Genomic DNA, 21,734 nt, shown 5'->3' with positions numbered 1-21,734 from the left:
ACCAAACAAGGGAATTTGGCAGTTACCTTCAAATTGCCTGAACTTCATTCCAAGGCGTTAAATAAAATATTTGGTACATCCTGATATGCTCTCCACCACTATTGGTGGTGGCCTGCATGGCAACAGCCATGTATAGATGCACTTAGACTGCCAGGTCAGGGTTGCCACTGCCAGGGGCCATAGCAGAGGTTACAAAATGTGGGAGGGAGGGGATGGGATGTGAACCAGGCAGAGCGGAGCTGGGACGGCATGTTCACAGCTGGGCCATTTCAGCGCCAGCCAGGCAGCAGCAGACTGGAGCAGGGGGATGGGCATCGTCATGTCCTCTATTTAGACAGCTTGAAGAGATGAAATGATTAGAAATATGCTTGGGATGGTTCTCAGGGTGAGGTACTCTCATGTTAGCGGTGCACGGCTGTTGAGGATCTCACAGACTCAAGACTAGAACAGGAAAGAGATCAGCCTCCCTGTATAGGTTGCCCCGGCAACAGTGACAAGTGAGAAGATGCCACAATGCAGTATCATGGCTCCTCTGTGAGGGGTAGATGCTTCCTAAATGTGCTGATGTGGCCTGTTGCAGTAAATGAATATCCTCTGTACTGACACTCGGAGAGGTGAAATGGAGTATTGCACCAGTTCAGAATGTGGGTCACACATATTAAATCATCCATGTGTGATTGTGTCTTTACCCAGCGGTATAGAACAGCCAGGCTCTTTACGTTTATCCTTCATCAGATATTTTGACTCATTTGTTTAAATCGTCTTGTGTTACATAATTGTGTATGTAGGACCTGCCTGCCTAACAGTACCACTCGTATGTGTGTATGTGTGTGCCGTTGGAAAGAGGAAGACAAAAGGTAAATGAGCAGGCCAGGACAGCGCAGTGCAAAGCAGCTCCTGTTTCCTTTTGGTTATATAACCCAGCAGGTGACTGCCTTTGAACCCCCAGCAGAGGTTAAATCAAGCTTATCAGACGCGCCTTCCTTAGTGTTTTTTAGCAAGTCAACACAGCCGTGTGACTACAGTAGATGGAGACCAACATCTAGGCCACTGAAAGGCAGTTATCTGTGCTTAAATCATTCAATGCCGACAGCTCTCCTGTGCTGACGACTGGAGAGGGAATGGTCTACTATGTTGCAGTGTCACACACATTATTTATACGAGTTCTCAACTTCTCATAGCCAAATTGTGTTCCTTCACCCACTGCTCAATGACCCAGTTTTTTCTGTTCAGTTTTACACATCAAATCAAAACTCTAACAGTAAGGATTAGTAGCTCGGGTATCAGTGAGATTTATCCCAGTGCAGAATCAGATTGCTTCAAAGAAATAAAAATAACATTTAAGAACCAAACTGATGGTTATTTTCTTTACTTATTTTCTAACACCAACATTGTTAACATACACACTTTTCAACAAGTTTCAGAGCAGAACATTGAGGAGTGCAGAACTAAGTTCTGTCGGAAGAAAATCAGTGGCTCCTAGTTTTGGAGCACACATTCTGTGGATCTGTGCCAGAAACCAGTCTTTGTTATAAGAAAGTTGGAACCTGTTATTCTTTGGACAGCAGCAGTGTTTTGATGAGAAGAGCTATATGGGAACCAGTAAAATGGAACTGCAGGCTTGTCAGCTTGTGTTGAAAAAGGGAAAACAATGGGACCATTTGCCATATTGTTCATGTTGCAAAAACATCTTTATCTATATTGGTGGAATATTCACTACTGAGCAATCTACCCCTTTAGATTGAAGTAAACATTTGCTATATGATGTGTTTAAAAACTCCCCTCTACCAGGTAAATAACACAATCCTCCAATCCCCACCATCTTGATGTTGCGTTTTGTGTGTGTGTGTGTGTGTGCATGCATGTGTGTAAAAATAATTTTGCAGGCTTGGTTAGTTACATCATCTACACAAAGAAAAGTTGAAAATGAGCACTAAAAGACTCCAAAGTGATCACCTCACTGTGTGTACAAATTGAAATAGAAACACTACTATTCTGCAAGGTTGCACATCCCTACTTTTATTACCTGTTGAAGTTCAGGGCTGGGGTCAGCATGCACTGGGCTTGAGCATCAATCTCTGTTCTTGGCTAGCTTTACATTAGCACACATTAGCTTGTGCAGATGCTCTCAAAGAGACAAAGCTTTGTTAGCAGCATAATGTATTGTGATACAATTCTGTGACTTAAATTAGTTTAATTATAACTTAGACCAGAGTTCTTCCGGTGGACGTGCAGTGGCTCAGAAGGAGCAAAGCTGCTCCTTAGTTTTTAAGGGCGCCCATTAAGATGCCTCAGAGTGACCACTGGTCTTACTATGAATTCTTCAGTGATCGTTACCTATGTTGTTCTCATATTCTCTTGGACTGACTGAAATAACTATCTGGCAGATTGTTGAAAGTTTGCAAATACTTGCTGTCTAATTTATAAATGCAGACAAATTGCCAACATGTTCCCATCAGTCCTTATGAGTCTGTCAATAAGCACAACTCGAGGGGATTCAAGTTCAATTTCAGACTGATTGCAGACTTGACTGATTTTTGTCGTATGGCAACATTTATGGCAGTTTTTACTGGCAGTGTTGTATGCTTCATCTCATTTTGCAGCCAAAAAAATAACTGACATGAGATAACTTTTATTAATTAAAAAAGATACTGGAAAAGTTTGACTTTTTTGAATGTATTATTGTGATAGTTTTGTGTCATTGAGATGATTCCCACCTCTAAGTCATATGACAAAAATCCTCCTACTGCAGACAGATCAACCCTTTAAAAGCAAAGGCTGTTCTGCCCTTTGGGCAGTGTAACACATACTTAGCTTAAAATAATATTACTTGTAATTAAAATCTAAAACTGAATACTTATTACAAAATAAGCATTCTAATCATTTGGCAGATAAGAATTTTATCCAATTCAGACTTGATTTACTTGTTCAAATAAGGCGTTGATCATTTGGTTTGATTAATCATCGAGGCTACCACTATGTTTACTTAACACTGTCAAAGCTTTGCAGTCTACAGAGGTATTTAAAGGAAATATCTGACACATGTCCAGTGAAAACTTTCCTCTTGGTGACACAACACTGTTGAAGGGAGTGCACTGCAGTACTGCAGTCTCTGTTTGACGTGCTAGAAGATGTCATGTGACCAGTGGCTCGAGGCTAGGAGAAAGCTGACTTTTGACCTGCAGTTGTTGCAGATGAACAGTATTCATGTAAATTCTGGTTGAATACAAGCTATTACTGAGCTTTAAACAACTCACTGCTGTTTTTTAAAACCCAGAATTAAAAAACAAAAAAATGTAGAGCCTTTTCAGAGTACTTCATAGTGGGCCTGGCTGAGGCATAACCACTCTGTGTTTTCACTGAGTTGCACAGGACAAACAGGGAAAATCACACCCTCCTCTGGAGATATGACACAACGTGGTTCTCTCACATCCATATACTGTCAGCTTGAGCCACCTAGTGGCCTGACAATAGCCGTTTCATTTAGGGTTGTATAATATAACACAAGATCATACATGTTCAGAGGGTTCTTCAGAAAACACAACATAATATTGCTAGTCATCATTACAGCTAGATTTTAGAACCTCTGCTTGTGATATATGTGACAGACTGATGACAGGGTGCAACCTGCTTCTCACCCTGTGACAACTGGGATAAACTCCAGCCCTGAATTGGCAAAGCAGAAGAAAAGACATGGATGTATGTTAATGAGATAGTGATCAAAGTTGAGACTAAGGAATGTGTTTTGATGTGGATTTTTATATATGTGTTTAACATTCTTTTTGTCCCTCCAGTAAGTGTAATCCAGCAAATGCTCATATTTAACATGAGTAATCTTGGAAATAAACAAAGCTCAGATCATGCTTGTGTACTTGAAAGTCAACAATAGCAGTGATCAGCAGCTGATGTGCACCTCCCTCTGTTCCTGTGCAGATCAAAGTGGCTCTCCAGTATGTGACCAGTGCCTTCCCCAGTACAGCAAACCACACTGTGTTGAGTGCAGTGCTGGTTTCTACAAATCAGCTGGTATTTGTGTTCCATGTGACTGCAATGGAAATGCAGACCCTCTGGGCCCGCCCCAGCTCTGTCACCCCGACACCGGCCACTGCCTCCGCTGCATCAACGGCACTACTGGGACGCAGTGCCAGTTTTGTGCTCCCGGCTTCGTAGGGGACACCCGCAAACTTAACTGCACCCAGCCGAGTAAGTCCAAAACACACTACTGGGTTGAAGATGATTACAAACGAGCATTATATAGAACTGCAAACCATGCAAAGCTACTTAAGTCAAGGAATAAAAATAATGGGTTGAAATTTGGAAGAAAAGGTCTGCTGTAGTCTCACACATTTAAAAATAAAATCTGAAATGATTAAATACTTGAAATGCTTTTTCTCCTCAGCTCCCCGAATTATTCCCACACCAGAAGCTACAGCAAAGCCCCCCACATCCTCCTCCACCACAATAACCACCAGCACTACTTTGATGTCTCCCAGAGCAAGGGGGATCCCAGCCTTCACATCAAGCAGCAACACCAGTACCACACTAAGCACCACCTCCACCACCCAGGCTCTGCTGACCAGTCTAAGCAGCCCCACTGACAACACCACAGCAGCCCTGACAGAGGTCACCTGGACTCAGTTCAACATCATCGTTCTGGCTGTCATCATCCTGGTGGTGCTGCTGCTGCTGGGCTTTGTCGGAGGCGTGTACACCTACAGGGAGTACCAGAACCGTAAGCTTAACGCCCCCTTCTGGACCATCGAACTGAAAGAGGACAACATCAGCTTCAGCAGCTACCACGACAGCATCCCCAACGCTGATGTGTCAGGCCTGCTGGAGGATGAGGCTAATGAAGTAGCGCCCAATGGCCAGCTGGCACTCACCACGCAGGGAAACTGCTACAAAGCTTAGCTCTCCATCTGTCTCCAAAGCAGTCACCTAGATTTACAGATGACACAAAGCTGCTGGAAAGCACCAAATCCAAAGCTCCTTCATGTTTTACAGTTTGTCATTATACTGCTCATCTGCAGCATTTACAGCACCTGGCAACCTGATAGAGAGTTCAAAGCAAAGAGACGCAGAGTTTCCACTTTTTCGTGCGATTTCGGGTGGAATGGCTGATCAGTGAAACGGGGTCCAAAGAAACCAGTTTAAGTCCTGCCTGCAGAGGGCACTGCTGGGCAGATTAAGGGGGGCCGGTGAGAGGCTGGTGAAAGTATGCACCTGTTGGCTGAAACAATTGATCCTGGAACCAGTCAGAGGACTTCCAGGAGCTTAACATTTCAGATATTTTTTAAATAAATTTGTGACTGTTTAAGTTATAACTGAATCACTTGGTATGGTGATTTCAATCTGAGACGATGATTGTTATTTAATGAATTTGTATTCTGTTCTTATTTATTGGTTGGGAGAAATGCTGCACATGTATGCTGTGTTTATTCATGGTGTTTTATCTTATGTGCTGTCAAATGGTACTTTGAACTGGCTGATATGTTTTCATGTACAGTTGATGTGTTTTGGAGAGAGAGAGAGAGAGAGAGAGAGAGTTGTAGAAGGAAACAAAGTCTGTTGGCACAAGCGTCTTAGTGACCTCATCTTTTGTTTATAGCTTCCTCACTTTTGTTAAAGTGTGCCAGCTCACCTAAACCATCTAAGAGGAGTGTTTTGTTTAAAGAAACTGCAACTGGTATTTACAGACTGCTTTCTTCTGGCAGTATGGTGAGATAATGACACATACTCGGATTGTGTAAAAGGCCATAATCTTATAATCTAATCTGCTCTTTGCTGCCTTCCTCAGCAAAAGTTGAACAAATCATTTCAATAAGTGCTTCTCATTCTTAGAGAGGGTGAGTACTGTGACTCAGATGATAGAGAGTTTATAAACATAAACAGTATTGTCTTTTTGATACTGTTGTGTAGTGAAACCAACCTGCAGATGTTTAAAAAAAACAAAAACCCCACACATCCTGTTCTCACTTACAATCAAATTGCATCATCTCAAGCAGTGAGTTGCTGTAATATTGATGCAATTCCCACCTGATCCCAGACAGGACCCCACGTTTTCTGTGTGAATAAAGCTACCATTGGGTGGGTGTGCTTCTTTTTACCATGGTGAATGAGTAAAGCTAATTATGAAACCAACTCCTCAGGTACTGGCTCTTTCCCTAATGTGATCTCTGTAAATATTATTATTGTACAGATGAATGTGAATAGTAGCACTATTATTGTACAGGTAGAACTGTGTGGACACTGTCACTCAACAAGCTCCCAACCTTTCACTTCCCAGAGCGTGATGTGGCGGTCGACCTGCGGCTTTTTGTATTTTGATTTCTTATTCTCAGTGGACTTTGCCATACATGCAGCTACAGAACTCAAATGCACCCACAACTCATAACAAAGAATTTAAAAAAAGAACAGTGTAAATAATACCTCACAGTCAGAGCCCAACTCTCAAATAAAAATGGGTTTAACTGTTGTTTATGTCTGTTGCACATCTCTTTATCACATTTTAACAATCCCCTCCTGAGACATTAAAAAAAAACTTGTCTCAATTAATTTAAAAAGTACAGAAATACATGTTAGCCGTTTAAAATTTACACTGTACGCAGGGGTTTTTTAAGCCTTTCATTTTCCACTGTGCAAATTAAAAACATTAAAACATTCAGTTTACATCCTGTATGCAACACAAAAGTTTATGTATGATAAAAGGGAATTGTTATCAAAAGGTATCCTGTGACATTCTGAAAAAATGTAACATTATTTCTTTCCCTTGATTAAAAAAAGTCTGAGTATGCAAAGCGCTTAATTTTCAGCTTTGTACACAGTGCCCAGTTTGCATTCTTTTTATTACTTACACTACAGTTTCTGTTCAGTTAATTTCAGTTATTTAAACTGCTACATTGCATAAACCAAAGTACGTGGGAAATTCCAAGAAAATATTCCAAGTTCTACTGGACAGCTGAAATTTCATATTGGCTCTGATGATGCAAAATCCTGTTCGTTAAGTAGAAGGTGATTGCAAAGAATCATTCCTTTCGAAGAATGCAAAACATTTACTGTTCACCGAAACAATCAAGGGAAGTCACAATTACAAAGATGAGTGAAGAGGAACTTTATTTACTCACACATTGTTTCTAGGTAACTAATGCCCTAATTACTGCAGGCTGACTGCTGCTAACCAGTTGACATATTCTCTTAAATTCTTTTTCAAAGTCTTTTTCAAGTGCAGGCTGCTTAAAATTGCTTAACATTGCCAACTTACTTAGATCAGTAATCTACAACACTTCGTTGACTGATATAGTGTCAGTTTCTGTTTTCATAGCACTCTGAATTATCTGTATATGTAAGCAACTAATGCTGCAGCAGCGTTTATTTTAGGTAACATTATGAGGAATTTATTGCAATGTCATGTGAATGTAAGAATAATGGAGAACAGATTAAATGCCAGTATGACTACAAACAACAAATAAATGAGAAAGATAGGAGGTGCAGTGTAACCAGACTGTGTGTCACTTGGGTGCTTTCAGAATCTCATCTCCGCTTTTCACAGATGATGTGGCGGGAATGGGAATCAGCACCAAGTCTTAGGCCATGGTCCCTAGCCTCAACTATGGTCATAAGCTTTCGGTAGTGACTGAAAGAATGAGATCGCAGATACAAGCAATGATCTTTCTCCCAGGAGTGGCTGGTGTCTCCCTTATAGATAGGGTACAGAGCTCAGCCATTCAGCAAGGGCTCAGGGTAGAACCTTAACTCCTCTGCATTGAAAGGAGCCAGTTGAGGTGGTTCGGGCATCTGACAAGGATGCCTCCTGGGCGAGGTGTTACTGGCATGTCCCAATGGGAGCAGGTCCTGGGGCAGACTCAAGACACGCTGGAAAGATTATATCTCTCAGCTGGCCTGGGAATGCCTTGGTGTTCCCCTGCACAAGCTGAAGGAGATGGCCAAGGAGAAGAGGGTCTGGGCTTCTCTGCTGAGGCAGCTGCCCCCATGAACCAGCCCTGCATAAGTGGAAAAAAATGAATGGGTGGATAGATGGAGGTTTCCAGTTCAAATGTTAAGCAGGACTTTGCAGTGTCTTTTAAGACTGCACAGTGCAGTTTGTGTAACTTGGTTATTGTTAAAGTTATTGTCATCTGTAGTTATCGTTCAGCTTGATTTACTGGGTACCTGAAGACCTGTAAAGTTTTTTTTTTGTTTGTTTTGTTTTTTTTGCAGAAACTGTTTCAAAGCATTCCTTGCATCCCCCCCCCATCTTTCTTACATTCACATGACATCCCGTTTATCACACATAACCATGTGTTTTTTATATTAGATGTTGGGGTTTTTTTAGATCCGCTCACAAGCTACACCATCTTATAGTTCTTTGGAAAAATGTGTAACCCTACTACAGTATACCACTAATTATTTATTTATTATGTCTAGACTACACGGACGTGATTACTGCTAGTCTGCAAATTACATCTGGACACAGTGGCAGATAACAGCCAGGAGAGTGTTGACGTTCATTCGAAAACACTGTCAGTGCCCACACGAGCAGATGAAAAACACAGTCTAGCCAATGGTCATTTAACGGGACTGTCCTTCACAGCGTGGTCAAAAGGAGGTGAGTTTTTATGGTCGTGGTTTTATATTATAATAAATCCCTCTCCTAGCATTCGTGCTTTGGTTCCACTAAAAACCAAACTAGCCAACGTATTTCACAGTGTCAGAGAAAAGCCAGCCCCAAATAAGAGGAAGTTCATGTTTGATACTCGATACTCGGTGAAACTCATTTAAAGCGAGACTTGCAACAACGTGGGCGACACCACGCTAATAAATGGAGATGGAGGATGGGAGCCAGCGGCTAATCCGGGAATAGCAAAGCAGAGGCATGGAGGAAGACAGATGGGGCTTCGAAGGGGAGGAGGCAGTGCTTCAAAGCCCGAACACCTCTCTTCAGTTACTGCCGCCGAACGCGACACGAAACAGGCGAATGGCTAAGCTTTTAGCCCTGGTGCTGCTTCTGGTGCTTGCAGGAGTCCTGCCTTTACTAATCACGGTTTTACTCGGAAGTCAAAGGCATGCACCGCCGGGCAGCCAGGTAACATATACCCGAGACACTCTTAAGTTTTTCCGTTTAGAGCTGCCGCTGCTGAAATATTATTTTAACACTGCTTTAAAAAACCAAAAAGAGAGGAAAATAGTTTAGCACATATTAAACCATGTAAGCTATTATAAACGCAGCTAACTCATACGCCTTTAAATCCTCAGCTGATGCGTTCACGATATGTTTTACTCTTTATGTTTCCAAGCCAGCTGGGTCAAAGTTTATTCCCTCATGCAATGTTTTGATAAACTTGGCTACAGCATTAGCCAAAGCGCGTTGGCGGCGAAATTTCTACGAAATTATTCGCAGTTGTGAGTCGCGGGCACACTGAAGCCAAGCACGCGCGCTAGCTCGATACGCACGCACACGGCCAGCAAAACAGAGCGCACGTGCGCAAATGTTGTTACCGCGCCTGTCGCAGCTGTAGTTTGGCGTGCTTATTTACAGAAACGTAGTTGCTTAAAAATGCTTACAAAACCTTAAAAACGGCGTATGTAAAAGACACCGAGGAAGAACCCATCCTATTATCTGTGTTAGTTTCGTTGCCTAGGAAGAGGTGCCACAGGTCACTGCATTAACCGCTTCTTAGAGGGATGAACTCCAAAGTAAGGGATCTGTGATTCAGGAAAATATGGCTGGCGAGTTCATTTTATGACCACAGTGACCTGTGTTGTGCCACAAAGTGATTTCCGGTATTTGCTAAAAAACTGATTGCGGGTATTTAAACTGTTATAAGTGACCTGTTGGCATATACTCTGTCAAAAACATGTCAAACGCATTTCTTGTGAATTATATCAAGTTCTTTTGAGCCAGAAAGAATATTCTTATCACAAAGTAGAAGCCACAATCAGTTTTTGGCAAAGAGGATTTTATATATCTTTTATTTATTTAAAATGGGGGAAAAAAGTAATTTCAAGAGAGATCTGGCCAAGAGGCGAACAGAAATTGAAACAAATATAACATCACAGTTCTAAAAGAATATTTTATGTGACTGAAAAGGACTAGATTGTTTACAGGTACAATAATGCAGCATCATAAACATGCTGGCAAAGATACTTGGTCATCTCTTACATAAAGCCTTCCTAGATTGTTTTCACTACAGTCTTTTTACCAATAAAGTTCTTGGTAAGTAAAGATATTTATATATATGTTATAGATATTTATTACTTAGAAAAATAATTGCTGAAATAGAACACAGAAACATTGGAAATCACTTTTTGTCAGATGATCACTTTTTGGCACAACACTAAAAACTGTGTGGTCCTCAAACAAATGAGGTCATAATACTTCAGTAAATCTGAACCACAGATTCAGTGAAGCATCCAAAAAAAATTTAAAGACATTCATGTCAATGAATATCAATGTTTTGAAACCTGCTTCCTGCAGTAAAACAGGGTATATAGTTGTATAATGTATATAAAATGTAATGTATATATATATATATATATATAATCAGATTTGGAGAGTGTCTATCTTTTAGTCCCAAACCATTATTTAACCAGGAAGCAAAACTGTTGAAATTGATGTAATATTCCCTAAATGATGAGCTCATTTACCAGGCACCTATAGTTTGAGTGTTCCTGTGGTTATTGTTTCTAATATACATAAACAGTGTTCTGCTATTACACTTTGGTGAAAATAGTGTAGGGTAGATTGGCATAGAGTTATATCATATTTTTGGGGCATCTACATTCTAAAGTGTCATTATAATAAAGTATGCTAAGACTTTGTCTGTTTCCTTACAGCCAACCACGCCACCCGACCTGTCAGGTAAATGGTTAATACTGTGTTAGCATAAAGTTAAAACAGAAATGCCATTACCACATTTCAAACAATCTCTCTTTTCAATCTGTGTTGTAGTCAACAAACTAGAAACTTCAAGACATCAAAACTTGGATAATCCAGCTGCCATGCTAACAGGTAAAGTTAAAAAAGGTGTGTGTGTGTGTCTTTATCTTATGCTGATTTAAGTTTTTTTCATTAACCACACTTTGTATGGAGAACCTTTTTTTATGATAAATAAAAAAAGGTTCTGTGCCTAAATTATTTGCACATGACTCTGCAAGAAGTCATTCACTTTTACTCAAGATTGAAGCTAGCTATAAATCATAGACAAGTAGAAGCATAAGTAACCTTAGTTTTTCTTTTTTTTCTTCTTTAGCTCCTGTAGGGAATAACACGAATGGGCCGTACCTTCAATGGGCACATGACATCGGAAATGCTTACTGTCACGGGGGCTTCAGCTACTCCAATGGGGATCTTGTGGTGCCCAGAGATGGCTTGTACAGTGTCTACCTGCAGATCACGTATAGTGGTTCAGTGTGTCCTTTCCATAAAAAACTGATGAACAAGGTGTTGCATAGTTCAGAAGAATACAATAATGATATGACTCTCCTCTCATCAATCCACACAATGAGCTGCAGCGAAGATGTCTGGAGTAAATCCCTCTATACAGCTGGCTTCTTTTTCCTGAAAGCAAAAGACAAACTACGTGTGATGTCATCACATCCAGAATATATTACCAAGAAAGAATACGAAGTGTTCTTTGGCGCTGTGCTTTTTCCTCACTAATATCTATATCACATACCCAAGATTGCCCGAATCTGATCTTGAGGATGGTTTTTAGCCTCTTCTCCAGGAAAATCAGTGTATTTTATGGTTTCCCCTTTACTCCTTTTGCTCATGAAACATATGCAGCTACTGATTGATTAACAGCAGTGAGAAGCTATTGAACAAGCTATGACAGCGGGTTAATTTCACCCTATGCAAGTTATAAGCTGCATTGTTTTTTACTCATTAACGACAGCTTACTTTACATGCTGCCTCCTAAATAGTGGTTTCCTGGTATAAAATATAATATATGTCCTTGACAGCACCTAACTCGTATAACTGCAAAACTCATCAATTATATCCTACATAGCCTACTTCTTATTTTATATGTCTGGAATTAAAATATGTATTTTGCCATTGTGATAATTGTTGGTGATGGTCCCTTTTAAAGTGTTTTGAAATATTTTCTCAAGTTCGGTTTAAATTTCTCAAAGTCAAACAGTCTCAAGATCTAAAAGCAAAAGAGCCGAAGACATGACCAAGTATGAACTTTATGCTGAAATAGAGACACTGCTCAGAAGTTTTCCGAAGACAGTGAATCGTTAGCCCATAATTTCCAGCCACACATATACTGTTGTCATCATGACTGTATTTATTTCCGGTCACAACTAAGAAGGACTTGGCCTGTTTGGACTGGCCCCAAAAGTGAGTCAGTTCTCATAGATCTCTAGTTCAGAGTCCTACACTGTACAGCATTTAAACATTATGTTTACAGCATTTTACTGAAATAGTTTTGGTCTCTGTAGCTAATTCCTCGCTTAATTTTTCCATAACTCTCTCATTTAAATTGTATCGAGATTTAAAAGTTACACTGAAGGCCACTTCGCCTAAATTGGAGGCTGATACTTTAAGCTGTAAGACTCCATCTCAGCTAACTAAAAACGAGACTTCTTGGCTAAATACCATGTACTGCGAAAAATTAGGTTTTAAAACAAGAGGTTATATTGGCTCAAAGGACACCAGTGGAAAGTTAATTGGCCACATGGTGAATGATGCAGGAAACAAAAAGGAGTGGAAGCATTAGCTGAAATATGAATTTTTTGTACAGTTGTAAATACAGTTGTGCTGTGGTATGCTGATTAAATGCAGCACTGGTTGCTTAGTGTCCAGTCCTGTAGTCATTGTAACATGTTTGTAGGAGTCTAAACCTGTGATGCTCTCATCAGGTAATAAAGCTTAAATGTGGTGATAAAAGCATCTCAGCGCCACACAACTTTTATTGTGTTTTGACATGATGTTTAAAAGATTTAGCACAGCAGTTTGTCCGTATGAGCACTGTGCATCGCTGGTGTCAGTGTTTTAACGCTGACGGTAAGAGAATTTCTCTGAGTCATATACTCATAGTTTATTGATGTGTAATAGGAAGCATGTGCAATGTTGGGGGGAATGCTTACACCACTGCACTACCTGCAGGTGTGGCTCGAGATGTTTGAGGGATGCTGGAAGACTCAGTTGCAGAGTTAGTGATGGATTACATTGTATACCATAGTATTTATATGTGGTAGAATGTAACTATTGTTTGTTGTTTTTTCCACGGGATTCATTGTAAACTGATGAAAAGATATATGTGTGAAACTTCACTTTATACTTTTAACCTACGAGTTGCTGCTGTGTGCTCATATATACCTATTTAACAAGCCTAGAAATATGTGTTTGTATTTAATTATTTAATTCATTGCTTGCAGGGAATTCTATACTTGGTGGTATATAAATCAGCATTTCCTACAATGAAAGAAATTACATAATTTGTGAACTTGTATATTTGTGCGAGTTGTGGGAATAGTTTCTAAAATAAAAGTTTATGCCAAGACACGATTTCCCGTTTTTTGGTGATCATTACAGATTTGTTTCACTTTCTGACCTTACATGTAAGACATTTCCTCATATTTCAAATGTTTCATGTCCAAAGTCAGAGGCTCAGTTTGTGGGAACTGTTTGTCTCTGCAAGTAACGGTTCTGTGCCTGAAACTGTCAGTGGGTGGAAAGTTTTAGTTTTCACTTTATCTTTTCTCCTGATGAATGGTTTCTTTGGTAAAAGGGAGTGTGTTTGTTGCATCTTCACATCTCTAAGATAACCTAATGTTATGGTATTAAAGCAGTTGTCCATAGTATTTGCTTTCCCAGTTACAAGCAGAATATTTTTGTAAGACCGCTCCCTTGAGGCACTGTTCCTGGGGATTCCTGGCAAGACACAGCCACTTAGTCATTGCAGTGAATCACAAGTGGAAACTTTTTCTGTTTTTGTGCTCCACCTAACCGGGCTGAAGACAAAGCTTTCCTTCAACCAGGAACGTTTTCTCAAGATATTCAGGAAGCTCAAACTTTTATACACGGGCAGTTTGGCAAGTGATTTACAGCAGCACTCAATTTTAAGTAAATCTCTTCTTTATCTTAATGGAGCAAATTAGCAACCAGGAACTATTTCCTGCTTATTGAACTGCACCCAGAAATCTCAATCACCCTGCAGAAGGAAGCATGCACTTTGCCCTGATGAATGATTAAATGATTGTGTGACAGGTGTAAATAATGATAAGATGTGATCAGTTCTGTTATTTTGGGATATCTGAGGATATTGTTCCTCACACTGTGGCTGTTTTTGTAACACGTGACCTGTTTCATCGCAGCGTTTGATGGAAAACATGTTTTTTCCATACAACTCTGCAAAGAAGCATGAGCCAAAATCTCTCCACAGCAGCATAAAAAACTCAACCAAATGCTTGATTTATAGTCTTGCTGCCAACTGTGGCATCAAAAGTTGTTACGTAAGGGGGCAATTATACTCATCAGCCATAACATTATGGCCACCTGCCTAATACTGATTCGACCCATTAAGGCATGGACTTCACTAGACCCCTGAAGGTGTGCTATGGGTGCTATAGGCACCAGGATATTAGATCTGGGCATTTAGAGGCCAAGTCAACACCTCAAACTCATTGATGTGCTCCCCAAACCATTTGTGAACCATTCTTTATGCTTTGCGGCAGAGCTGAAAGAGGCCACGGCCATCAGGGAATATTGTTTGCATAAAAGGGGCTACATAGTCTGGAACAGTGCTTGGTAGGTGGTACGTGGCAGAATCCACATGTCTGGGATGGTTTCCCAGCTGACCTTGCCGTCTTTCCATAGTGCATCTTAGTGCCACGTGTTTTCCAGATAAGTGATGCAAACGCTCCATGATGTAAAAGAAATGTGATTCAGGCCAGGTCACCTTCTTCCATTGCTCTGAGGTCCTGTTCTGTTACTCACATGCCCAGTGGGCACTTTTAGTGAGGGACAGGGCTCAGCACGGGCACCCTGACTGGTCCTTGGCTTAAAGTTCCATAATCAACAAATTGCAATGTACTGCGCATTTTGACACCTTTCTATCAGAACCAGCACAAATGATTTTGGCAATTTGAGCTACAGCAGCTTGTCTACTGAGGTCTTTTAACATGCTCCCCACAGGAGCCTTGGCTGTCCATGACTCTGTCACAGGTTCACCATTGTTCCTTCCTTCCTTGCTTTTCGTAGATACTGACCACTGCAGACCAGGAACACCCTACAAGAGTTGCAGTTTTGGAGATGCCCTGACCAAAGGTTCTGGAGCCAATGGGTGGTGGAGGGGACTCGCCCAGCCTGACTGCCTCGACATACAGGTGTTATCCGTGTTTGCCCAGTTTGATATGAAAAAACCCGAGTAGCATTGCAGGTCAAATGTTATCAGTCACACTGATCAGGCAGCTCCATTCTAGATCATGGCACTTAACCTGGGATGGTTTTAGAAGCCTGGACTGCAGGCTAGAAAAAAAGGCTAGAGTAACCTATTAGAGCTATTTGGACTAATATAGATTAATACTTTGATACTTTTATTGTTTCACAAAGGGTTAAAAAGGAAATGTCCATAGTTTAGACTCTAATTGCAGAAGATTTTATTAAAACAGCTTGGTAAAAGCAAAGCAAAAGTTAAAAAACAATTCTAATTTCAAGATAAGATAAAATAAGATAACCTTTATTACTCCCACACGTGGGAAATTTGTTTTGTTATAGCAGAAAGTGGACAATGCAAAGTTATATAGCAAAAATTAGAGAACACTGGAATACAATAAGAATAAGATTTTGTTCTCATCTGTGGGGAGAGAGAGGTTGGTGATGGCATTTCCAGCACTGACGATGTGTTCCACCTCAGTGCTCTGTGTTAATAGAAATAATACGGAAAACAGGATTCCTTGATAGCTCCCACATCATCTCCAAGTTATAATCCACAGGGAAAACTTTGGAAGTCTTAAGAAGCTGCAATCCACTAGGAAAATGATGAAAGTCCAAATCCTTCTCAGAGTTATAATTAAACACCGCAATGATGATAATGATGATGATGACGATGAGCAGAAATAGAGTTCAATCCAAGTCCAATCTGTAAGTTCACCGTGGCCATCTCCCCTTGGCACCTCTGCTGGAATTTCAATTGGTGAACTCCTGAAATCCAATCCTTTTAACTGCTCAACTTGCAGGGAGCCAGAGACTGATCCAGAACGCCTCCAGGCATCCCAGTTTATACTTCAAGTGCCCACTCATCCCAACTCTCTAATATCTAGTAAACCAATCAGGTGTACATAAGATTCACTGATCATTAAGCATAATCCCAATTAAACCAAATATGTTTTCTTAGAACTTAGAACTTTCTTATTGTCATTGTGCAGATTGAAAATCTGTTCACACTCTTAATTTGCATTTATGGTTCGGACAGCCCACGGGTAGAAGCTGTTCTTTAGTCTTTTGGTTTTGCACCTGATTGATCTGAACCTTTTTTTCTGCAGTTCTGATGACCCTCTGGAGCCTCTTCTTGTCCGCTGTTGTGCAACCAGTGTACAACACAAGGATGGCGTGCACCAGCATACTCTCACACAATAATAGGTTAGTCTGCAGCCTGTTCCATCTCAGAACCCTCAGGAAATGGAGGCGCTGCTGTCTGAAGCCTACCGTACTAAATCATAAACTGTAAAAGTCAGATATTCAGAGACCTCGTGTGGGCTCTCATTTACTCTCTCTCTCTCTCTCTCTCTCTCTCTCCCTCTCACACACACACACACACTGTCATATCACTCAAGGCTATTTCTACACAGTCAGCTAGGCCTGAGTTGGGCATGTCTCCAAAATCTTTATTTTTTAACTTTTATTTTTATTGATCATTTTAGCCAAACTCAAACATCTTTATACTTTATATATTATAATTACTGATTATGTTCTGTTCAATATTGAGCATAATTAACTATCAGCAAATTCACATATAAATGATAATTCTATGTTTAATCTGGTGGAGAGTACCATATTTAAACCCTCCATTTGACCTTAGAACTGAAGAAGCTTTTCGAATGAGAGGTGAAAGATCTTCAAGTGACTTAAAGAAGTCCAGACGCTTTTTTCTCCCAAAGCTCCTTAGACTACAGTGACCTAGATGACTAAGAGCCTTCACAGACATTACTAACTAATAATCACATCTTATTCTTGCCGTATTGTCTTTTTACATTTTTTAAATTTTTGTTACATTCTTCTAATGTCAAACGTTTATCTCTAGGAACACTGTGAGATCTAGATTTTTCAGACACATTCCTCAGTCAGACCACACATTCTCATTGTGCTGAGACCTGACTCTCACTCTCACAGTTTATATAGTGCTAAATCACTACAGCAGTCACCTTAAAGGCACTTTATATTATAATGTAATATAATACCCTACAATACATATTATCACATGTGCGATAGTTTTGGCATAAACCAAGATTCCATTCCAACAAAGAAAGAGCACTTCTTATATGATAACAGAAATTAAAAAAAAAAAAAATATGACTGAGATTTGATTTAAATTCTCTAATTCCACAGCAATGAAATGCAAACCTGTTAATTTACACAGTTAAGAGCAACAAATACAGAAGTTCAATATTTCAAGTCCAATCTACTTTTAGCATTTAGCCACAAAGGAATCTTTTACATAAACAGGATATGATGCAAAGGCAATAGGCGCTAAAATGAGGATGTATAGAAGAGTTTTATTTTCATGAACTTCATCAAAAGTGCAGGAAAGTACTTTCTGTACCCGTTCTCCTGCATACACTCTAACAATGCCCTGTGGATTAAGTCAATCTCAGGTAATCTCAGTTGTAAACCCTGTTGGAGAAGAAGCTTCTGGTGAAGGTGAGATGCTTTCAAGAAACTTAAAGATGTTTAGTTACTTTTCTTTCCAAGCTCCTTAGATTACCAAGTCGTAGGATACCTTGCTCTTCTTGGCATGATTCCTTATCACTTTGGTTAAATGAATGAAAATTGGATCACTAGATGGCTTCTTGATGCTCAACACAAGGCTCCAGCCTGTCTCTCTCAACCACCCAGGTTAGGAGGGAACTGAGGAGGATTAAAGCCAAGAAGGCAGCAGGCCCAGATGGCATCAGCTTGAGGGTCGTCAGGTCCTGCGCAGCCCAACTGTGTGGGGTGATGGAGCACCTCTTCAACCTGAGCCTGAGGCTGGGGAGAGTCCCACAGCTCTGGAAAACCTCCTGTGTTGTACCAGTGCCAAAGACTTCATGCCCCAAGGACCTCAACAGCTACAGGCCGGTGGCTCTGACATCCCACCTGATGGAGACCCTGGAGCGGTTGGTCCTGGCTTAGCTTCGGCGCCTGGTGAGCTCATCACTGGACCCACTTCAGTTTGCCTACCAACCTGGCATTGGAGCGGATGATGCCATCATCCACCTCCTACATCGTTCCCTCGCTCACCTGGAGACCGCTGGAAGCACTGTGAGAATCATGTTCTTTGATTTCTCCAGTGCCTTCAACACTATTCTTCCCTCGGTTCTGAAGGACAAGCTGGAGAACTCTGGAGTGGACCATCACCTCACTACCTGGATTTTGGACTACCTCACCGACCGACCACAGTATGTGAGGACTCAGGGCTGTGTGTCGGACAGGGTCGTCTGCAGTACGGGGGCCCCACAGGGAACGGTTCTGGCTCCGTTCCTCTTCACCATCTACACTGCAGACTTCTCCCACAACTCCACCCAGTGCTTCCTGCAGAAGTTCTCTGATGACTCTGCAATAGTCGGCCTCATCACTGATGGGGACGACAAGGAGTACAGAGGACTGACTCAAGACTTTGTGGACTGGTGCCAGCTGAACTACCTCCAGATCAACGCCAGTAAAACCAAGGAGCTGGTGGTAGGCTTCAGCAGGCACAAGCATTCTCCACTGCAACCACTGAACATCCAAGGTATGGACATTGAGGCTGTGGACAGCTACAGGTACCTTGGTGTTCATCTGAACAACAAACTGGACTGGACTCATAACTCAGACGCCCTCTACAGGAAAGGGCAGAGCAGGCTGTACCTGCTGCGGAGACTCAGGTCGTTTGGAGTGGAGGGCCCACTCCTGAAGACCTTCTATGACTCTGTGGTGGCCTCTGCCATCTTTTATGGTGTGGTCTGCTGGGGCAGCAGCATCTCTGCTGGGGACAGGAAGAGACTGAACAGGCAGATCAGAAGGGCCACCTCTGTTCTAGGATGCCCTCTGGACCCAGTGGAAGTGGTGAGTGACAGGAGAATGGCGGCTAAGCTGTCATCACTGTTGGACAACATCTCCCACCCCATGCAGGACACTCTGACAGCACTGAGCAGCTCCTTCAGTGGCAGGCTGCGGCACCCACGGTGTGGGACGGAGAGATTTTGCCGGTCTTTCCTCCCCACTGCTGTCAGACTCTACAACAAAGACTTTAACTGATCAAACACACACATCCACACATGTGCAATAAGACTAAGTGCAATAATCTTTTCTGGCATCGTTGTAGTTTTACTCAGTTGTATATAGCATTTGTATTCTATTTTTATCTTATTGCATATTTTATTCTATTTTATTCTACTGTATATAGTATTTTATTTTATTCTATTCTGTACAGTTGTGTACTGTATTTATTCTTATTGTATTCTAATTTTTGCTTCATAACTTTTGCACTGTCCACTTCCTGCTGTGACAAAACAAATTTCCCACGTGTGGGACTAATAAAGGTTATCTTATCTTATCTTATCTTATCTCTTGTGTAATTAGCAGGAAATAATCTGTCAATCCAATCACAAAGAAGATATTTCCTTTGATGAAAGTTAAAGTAAGGAAAAGTGATGCAACCTTGAAAATGGCTTTAATCTGACCTAAAACATCACTTTTAGTTTGAGATCATTTTTGGCCTGCTAAGTTGTAGCTGAGGTCAGTGACAGACTTCATAAATACTACATAATTATTATTATTATTATTGTTATAATAATAATAATAATTATTGTCATTAGTGCTCCCCAAAAGTTGATCCTGTTCATCTGGACGTAGTGTTTTCAGTGGGAGAAACGTTTCATTGCTCATCCAACTGACTTCTTCAGTCTCAGCTGACTGCAGGTTTCCCCAATCTTATAAACAGTACATTTGCATAATGACTGAAACTAGCACCACTGAAGGAACAATGGGCTGGGAGGTCAGTTCCTTGATCATTAATATGCAAATTCTCATGACCATTGATCAACAACCGCTGATCAAAGACCACTGATCAATGGCAATGAGAACCATTCACAGAGAGTTGGGGAATGGCTGCAATCACAGCATTGTAATATGGTGAAAGACGTACCCTTAGGCGCCCTCCTTGATTCAGAGATGGTCTTTCCTTTTTCACGTCCTCCTCCTCCTTGACTCCCCGCTCAAACCAGCGCTCCTCATCATATCAGCGATCATATTAATGATCAAGGAACTGACCTCCCAGCCCATTGTTCCTTCAGTGGTGAAACATTTCTCCCATTGAAAATGCTACGTCCAGATGAACAGAATCAGCTTTTGGGGATTTACTTACCTGGATGATTGAGCATGCATCAAGACGAAAATATTATTAGTGCTGTAATTATGTTGGTGATGTAAGAGAAAAATACATCAGTACATCAGGACTAGTAGTTCCATACTAGCAGAAGCTGCAAAAATCAAGCTTGTCAAAAGAGGATATAGAAGTTGTCTAGCCTTCTTTCAGACCTGTTGTTTGACTGTGAGGTGTCAAAGTGAGTTTGAAACCTGGGTTTCACTGATGAACATGGCGACAATATCTGTCTGATGCAATTGCATGAATCTGCATGAAAATGTAGACAGTGGGAAGGAAAAACTCCCTTTTAACATGAAGAAACTCAAGCAAAAGCAGTTTCCAGAGCTGAATGTTTTCTTAGCAGTAGAATCGGTTAATATTCCTCAAAGCCAATGCAAGCACAAAGGCTTAGAGTAAATACTGAAAGGAAGGAGTCCTTTATGGCTTTCCCTGACAGACATGCTGTATTTGAGTTGTTTTGGTTCTTGAGAACCCAAGAACCAAGATACACTGAATTATGGCGTATGTGGGAGTGATCAGTCATTTCCAAATCATTTGTCAATGAGCAAGGTTACAGAGTGCAACATACAGAGTGCAAAGTTTGCAAGGGAACACAAACAAGGAAGCCCTGGTTGTTAACTCTGGAAATTATTTGACCATCACCCATCCAACTTAGGTTACTTATGTGTCCTTGCAAAGATGTGGCCACTATTTTAAGCAAACACTACAGTCAAAATGGCTAATATAAGTGCTGTTGCACACCACTATAAAATCAATAAGATTATATAGAAAATGTAAATTAGTCAAAAACTAGAAAACTAGAAATAATTAAAAACACTAAGGCAGGATGTTTTTAATTATCCCTAACCCCTTACCCTAATAATTTGTGTTTGACTGAAAATCCAGTCCCTACCCTCACCTATGGTTGGGGAGAGGGAGGTCTGGGCTTCTCTGCTTAGGCTGCTGCCCCCACGACCCGGCCCCAGATAAGCGGAAGAAGATGGATGGATGGATGGATGGATGGATGGAGGGAGGGAGGGAAATTCAAAGAGAAACATGGGGTTTGTGTCCTTATGAGAAACATGGGGTTTCTCTTTGAATGGGCTGGCAAGTCATCTGCTAATCAAAGGGTGTTTGGATTCATGGCTCTGAACTCTGAACGCCGAAGTATCCTTGGGCAAGCTG

The 21,734-nt window shown here is 41.0% G+C and overlaps 2 protein-coding genes across 3 annotated transcripts in view; both read left to right on the top strand.

The window, feature by feature from the left end:
• Positions 1-6,826, top strand: part of si:ch211-158d24.2 (multiple epidermal growth factor-like domains protein 9) — a 46,867-nt gene extending 40,041 nt beyond the window's left edge. Inside the window, exons 5-6 of the mRNA XM_025896981.1 lie at positions 3,934-4,203; positions 4,400-6,826. Coding sequence (XP_025752766.1) covers positions 3,934-4,203; positions 4,400-4,911 — 782 coding nt within the window. The 3' untranslated portion in view covers positions 4,912-6,826. The remainder of the gene's footprint in view (positions 1-3,933; positions 4,204-4,399) is intronic.
• A 1,855-nt stretch (positions 6,827-8,681) lies between these two features.
• Positions 8,682-13,513, top strand: LOC102081105 (lymphotoxin-alpha). 2 transcript variants are annotated; one of them, XM_025896982.1, is made up of 4 exons: positions 8,682-9,082; positions 10,834-10,858; positions 10,949-11,023; positions 11,250-13,513. In XM_025896982.1, the coding sequence occupies exons 1-4, from the start codon at positions 8,873-8,875 to the stop codon at positions 11,657-11,659; spliced, it is 720 nt and encodes a 239-aa protein (XP_025752767.1). In that variant the 5' UTR covers positions 8,682-8,872; the 3' UTR covers positions 11,660-13,513. The 2 variants fall into 2 exon arrangements, with proteins under 2 accessions (XP_025752767.1, XP_005464346.1); XM_005464289.4 differs by having other exon boundaries at positions 8,696-9,082; positions 10,949-11,008.
• The last annotated feature ends 8,221 nt before the right edge of the window (positions 13,514-21,734 follow it).

Source organism: Oreochromis niloticus, linkage group LG12, assembly GCF_001858045.2.
Source record: "Oreochromis niloticus isolate F11D_XX linkage group LG12, O_niloticus_UMD_NMBU, whole genome shotgun sequence".
Classification (NCBI taxonomy): domain Eukaryota; kingdom Metazoa; phylum Chordata; class Actinopteri; order Cichliformes; family Cichlidae; genus Oreochromis; species Oreochromis niloticus.
The sequence above is the reverse complement of the archived record's forward strand: the minus strand, read 5'-3'. Positions and strand labels throughout refer to the sequence as shown.